This window comes from Tachysurus vachellii, chromosome 7, assembly GCF_030014155.1.
Source record: "Tachysurus vachellii isolate PV-2020 chromosome 7, HZAU_Pvac_v1, whole genome shotgun sequence".
Lineage (NCBI taxonomy): Eukaryota > Metazoa > Chordata > Actinopteri > Siluriformes > Bagridae > Tachysurus > Tachysurus vachellii.
This window is the reverse complement of record NC_083466.1, coordinates 14,949,788-14,955,349: the sequence shown is the minus strand read 5'-3', so window position 1 is coordinate 14,955,349 and position 5,562 is coordinate 14,949,788. Positions and strand designations below refer to the sequence as shown.

At 38.7% G+C, this 5,562-nt stretch overlaps 2 protein-coding genes across 2 annotated transcripts in view; one reads left to right on the top strand and one right to left on the bottom strand.

The window, feature by feature from the left end:
• Window positions 1-225: 225 nt before the first annotated feature.
• Window positions 226-4,758, top strand: si:dkey-19b23.8 (low density lipoprotein receptor adapter protein 1). The gene is made up of 3 exons (XM_060874576.1): window positions 226-496; window positions 2,330-3,019; window positions 3,159-4,758. Exons 2-3 carry the CDS (start codon window positions 2,434-2,436, stop codon window positions 3,242-3,244), a joined length of 672 nt encoding a protein of 223 aa, XP_060730559.1. The 5' UTR covers window positions 226-496; window positions 2,330-2,433; the 3' UTR covers window positions 3,245-4,758.
• Window positions 4,759-5,336: 578 nt separating this feature from the next.
• The window catches only part of si:dkey-19b23.7 (uncharacterized), a 1,997-nt gene continuing 1,771 nt past the window's right edge, over window positions 5,337-5,562 (bottom strand). Inside the window, exon 8 of the mRNA XM_060873470.1 lies at window positions 5,337-5,562. This exon is cut by the window's right edge and continues 11 nt beyond it. Coding sequence (XP_060729453.1) covers window positions 5,494-5,562 — 69 coding nt within the window. The 3' untranslated portion in view covers window positions 5,337-5,493.

Genomic DNA, 5,562 nt, shown 5'->3' with positions numbered 1-5,562 from the left:
ATTTGAATCCCATTCGAACATCTCTGGTCTTTTTTTCCTTTAGGCTGACTCATATATGCTGCAAAAGAAAGAAAATAGAGATAACAGATACATATAACGGTGTGATATGACACACTATTTAGCACGCTAGTACGCGATGTTTGAACGCGGCCCTGCCCCTCAGTGACGCAGGAGGTGGTGCACGCGCGCGCGTTTCTCAAATACAGCTCCGTGGACGCGCGTCATTCCTACATACTGAGGTAAAAGTCTGGAGGAAAGCAGAAGGAGCGCGTTTGTGTGTGTGTGTGTTAAAAAGCTTCTGAGCGCCGAGGAAGTCCAAATAATATTAGCTCTTGATTAAACCGACACAACACGCTCGCATTTGGTCCTTAAACTGAGACTTTTATTTGTCTCTTATTTGAGGCTTATGTGAGAAACTTAACGGCGAAACTGGGAGGAAAAAGTTTCCCCCTTTTCCTTCGTACGGAAACGAAAACGCAGAAAGAGCGGATGATCGGTAATGTTTGTTATTCTGATATTTTATTTGTGTGTGTGTGTGTGTGAGTGTGTGTGTGTGTGAGTGTGTGAGTGAGTGAGTGAGTGTGTGTGAGTGAGTGAGTGAGTGAGTGAGTGAGTGTGTGTGTGTGAGAGTGTGTCTTTATCCTAGACATCTCATGCAGGATTGTGCCAAGAATTTAAAGCTCAGAAATACTTCTTACTGACAGGTTTTTAATGTTTATTTTTATTTCAAACGTTACTGTAACATGAATGAATGGGTTGATATTTTGCCTTTAAATGCAGCAGTATTTATTCATATATGGGAATGTTTGCTGTTTCTTACAATTTAATGAAACATGCCACTGTCACAATATTATATGCCAGAGTATTTAAAAATGTTGTTGTTTTTGTAATTATGGAAAAGCTTTTACATATTTATTTATTTATTAAGCAGTCCCCATTTATTTGTTTGTTTATTTAAAAGCTTTTATTTATTTATTTAAAACCCTTCACTTATTTATTTATTTATTTATTAAGCAGCCCCCTTCATTTATTTATTTATTTATTTGTTTGTTTGTTTGTTTGTTTGTTTGTTTATTAAGCAGCCCCATCTAAAATCACTGACAGGACTGAAAATAACTGACCGAAGAGATAAATTTCAGAGCAATAGCAAATAAAAGTTCAATCTCCTGGGGTTGGTTGATTTCTCTTCTCTTAAATGATTGTTAGGTCACAGCAAATGTAATGTCTAGTAATGTTTGAACCCAGCATGGCTTCCCATTCCAGGAGACTAATCCCTCATTATGATCACAGTTGACCCTTATTCAGTAAGTCATTGAGATTGTCTCCTCTATGGTTATGCACATGGATCCAGCAGTGTTACCTGGAATTATATCACCGTTATCTCCTGTTTGTGTTCTTTACATCTGATCTACACAACCAGGCATGCCATTGTTCTCTGGACTAGAAATATTTGTGTGGCTGGTCGGGATGTGTATTAAAGCTGTATCCTGTCTGGGACTGGCTCAACAATGGCCATCATGGCCGCAACAGTTGGTGGTCCTGTTCCTGCCCAACATCAGAAGCAGTCAGGGATAGTGAAATAATGGGCTAGAAAGGAAAAAGCGGAAAAACACCAAACAATGGATTGAACGGTGGTGTAAATGCAATATGCTGGAAAAAAGATCTGTTTTTAATAACTGAAACAAAAGGGTTAAATGGCTGTTGCATAACTCCCGTTTGTAAAGCCACTTCATATCAAAGCTCAGTAGGTTTTGGATCTGCAAGTTTCTCAAATATTAGCAGGTTTATATAGTCTTGTAAGTGTGTGTTTCAAATGTCAGGTCTTCTTGTTTGAGCAGGTCAAGAATCTTGTTACTATACCAAGAGCTTTTTTTTTCATTGCTTATTTTAAGTTATGAGGCAATACCAGCTTATTGGATAAGGCTCAAAGAGAACCATCACATATTTAAATAAGGCTTATGGTTAAAAATGTATGATTTTTAAAAAGGTTTCTTCATTTTTATTTGGTTTAAACATGCTTTTTTAATGTAATATAAAATTTCACTGAAAGGATACAATGCAGAACAAAGTCTTTAACTACAGATAACCAATTTACAATGGGCAGATTGTTTGGTATGCTGATTTTTTTTTTTCTTGCTAACTCAAATTATTTGGCTTTTTCACAAATAGTGTGCTATTTTTGAGTGTTATGAACATTTTGGATAGCCATGCTACTATAGCCTTTCCCAGACAAATCCTGTCATGTAACATAGTATACAGTTATTCTAAAGCAATGATGTATTCCATTTTGATGTCTACTTGATATGTTTTCATTTTCTTTCTCGCTCAGATCCTGGAGGTAAATCCTAGCACACTGATCACCTAGATCACTGAAAAGGGAAGGAGGATTCCTCTTCTTCTGAAAGCATCTGTCACACTCAAACCTCAACCAACATGTCTCTAGCCTCCTTCCACTTAATGCAGGCCCTGAAGGACTCGCCTGCTGCCCTGCGCAGACACTTTAAAAGGGACCGCATAGAGAGCCTTTCCCATGGTGACCCCATATTCAAAGTGCACTATCTAGGTACCAAGAAGATCTTTTCTCTAGACCTGGAGCAGGCTGAGGAAGCCATTAACCGGCTCCTCGATGGTGCTCCTGGAAAGTTAGCCAAAGACCATGCTCTTGTGGTGCGACCACGTTATGTGGAAGTGAAAGAGCTGAGCACAGGGAGGCAGCTCACCAAGACCTACCTGCACGACATTGCCTACTGTGCATCACACACTGCCCACCGCAACGTGTTCCTCTATATCTGCAGACAGCCTGGACAGCAGCTGCAATGTAGGGTATTCTGGTGTAGTCGTGTGGAAAGGGCAAAGGATATGACAGCCTGTCTCGCAAATTCATTTCAGAGGGCACTAAACGACTGGCAAGATGGCTGTGCAACACTGCCAAAAGCAGAGGGTATTTCTAAGGAGGATGAGGCTGATATCACCCCAGCTGCTGCCAAAGGATTGACTCTGCCAGCTAGTTTGGGGAAAGGTAAGCTCAGCAGAGGGAAACATAACTGTTACTTTCAATAATGAAAGCAAACTGTTTAGGAATGAATGGGGAATATTCTTTTTTTGTAAGCATGTAATATTTTGTGCTTGAATGTAACATCATTTATCTGTGTATGCAGTGCGCTGGAAGAAGAAGGGCTCAATTTCCCGCAGTCCTATGAGAGCCATCACCAGACGTGGCTCAGCCAGTGAAAACTGGCAGTGAGATGCCAGCTACTGGACCTTTTGACCCCTATGGGATCCTACCAACAAGAAGGCACTTTCTCTCCATTCCCACCTTCCCAACAAAGTGACAGATGACAACGGCAGGACCTGTCATAGCTTGACTACATAAAGAGTGTGAACTGTTGCCAAAGTTGCTGTTCTTGCACCCTTTAGCGCAGAGACACTGATGACTGACAAGGTGGGGTGAGCCAATAGTTTATAGATTATATGCTGGTCATTATTATTTCATGTATTGCTTGTCTAATTGATAGAAGTATAGTTTGTATCTTCATCTCAAGACTTAGGGTTTTTATAGACTTAAATGCAAGTTATTGAAGATAAATATATAGTACCCAAGTTAAATTAAAACTGACCTAAGTAGTGGCAGAAAGTAAAGAAATTCATTTTGATTAAGATTAATAATAATTTATTTCCCTCTAAATATAATATGCTTGAACGGTGGGAAGAAACACCGAAACCAGGAATTGGTTCCTGTATTAGGCATGTTGCATCAGGGATTTGTGTAATAACAGGGAGGATGCAGGAAGCAGTTTTGCAATGGAAGTTCTATCCATAATACCACCCAAAACTGCAGTTGCAATTACAAGTTACACACAATTTCACATATACATTTGGTCCAATTCCTAACCAGCGGAAAGGCACTTTAACATGGCTTTTGCTTAGTTCAAAAGGATTGTGATTATGCTTTAGAATATCTATGTTGAGATTAGATTTGATCTACAAGAGTTTTTCAATCATTTTGTATTCCTGTAAGCGTAAATAAGGGGTAATAAGCCAGGACCTTATAGAAAATTCCCAAGGGAAAATAAGCAGCACAGTGTGTGTTTGTGTGTGCAGTGAGAGAGAGAACACAATGTACTCTGAGCAGTCTGTGTAGGATTCATGCCATGCACCTGCATTCCAATAGGGCCATATTCTGAGCTCCTTTATGTTCCTTCCCATCTTCAGTCTACATCCTACCTTCAGGACCTCAGGTTTTGAACATCAAATTTGACCTTTTTTCAATTGTTATGTTCATCTCAAGCTAGTGACATCAAAATGCTAATTATTTTTTGAACATTTTAGCATAAAGTCCACTGTACATTTGGCTTAGTAGCATAAGCCAAGTACATGCAACAGGATTAAATGCTACAGAGTTGACTGCTGTTCATGACCTTGCTAATTCATAAGTTGCTATAATTTATAGCCAGTGTTGTTAATGCATATTGTAATTGGAAGTATGTGCAAGTTTAATGGTGACATACAAAGCCTTACTTTCATAACACCCAGGCATTTGGCTCAGTTTTTTTGGGGGGGATTTTTTATCGTCATTGGTTTTAATCTAATTTATATTAACGTGTAACCCACAATACAAGGACACCAGGCCTGCCTCCAGGATCTGCATGTCTGCTCAAGGGTTTTTTTTATGTCAAGTGAATGTGCATGTATTTGTTTTATATTATTTGTGTACATATTTATATATGTATTTTCAAAAATTAAACTTTTATACAGTAACAGTATGTGTCAGAGCCTCATCTCTTTCTGTATTATTGGGTTGAAACATTATTGATGGAATTTTACAGTGTGATGAGAAAATCCATCCATCCAATTTCTGTACTGCTTATTCTATACTGGTACAGGGAACCTGGAGTCTATACCAGTGGACTCTGCATACAAGTCAAGGGACACCCTAAATATGGTCACAACCCATTTTGGCACAGTTGCACACACTCATTCACACACTACATGCAATGTAGAGATGCCAATCAGCCCTTGACTTATGTCTTTGGACTGGGTGTTTCCTCCCAGACTCCCTACACAGAGTAAACCACCAAAGCACAGAGAGAACATACTAACTCCACTTGAGCAGGGTGGAGACAGGAATTAATCTCCCAAGTGTGAGACAGAAATCTCAACAACTATGGCTTCATCATCTTTATTATACAATTTACTATAATATACATTTTTTATATATATATATATATATATATATAAAATCAAGTAGAAGTCCTGAGTAAAGTAAGTAAAATACGTTAGAATGACTGCAATTTTCAGAGTCATATTTGTAGTTCACATCACAAATCTTCTGGCTTTTTTTGCATCTGAATATCTTAGTTCTAAATATATTAAGCTCTCTCAGAGCTTACTACTGCTACTTTCTGCTCAAAGTGGGTGTTGTCATCTTCAGAATCATGTCTATTTGACAAAAACTGCTGCTTCTCTCTAGAATCCACTTTTGGGAAGCTTCTCTCAAAGCTCATTATGACATCTCAGCAGTTCAGCAAGACTCTTAAAATGGAGTTGCCTCAAGGACTTGAT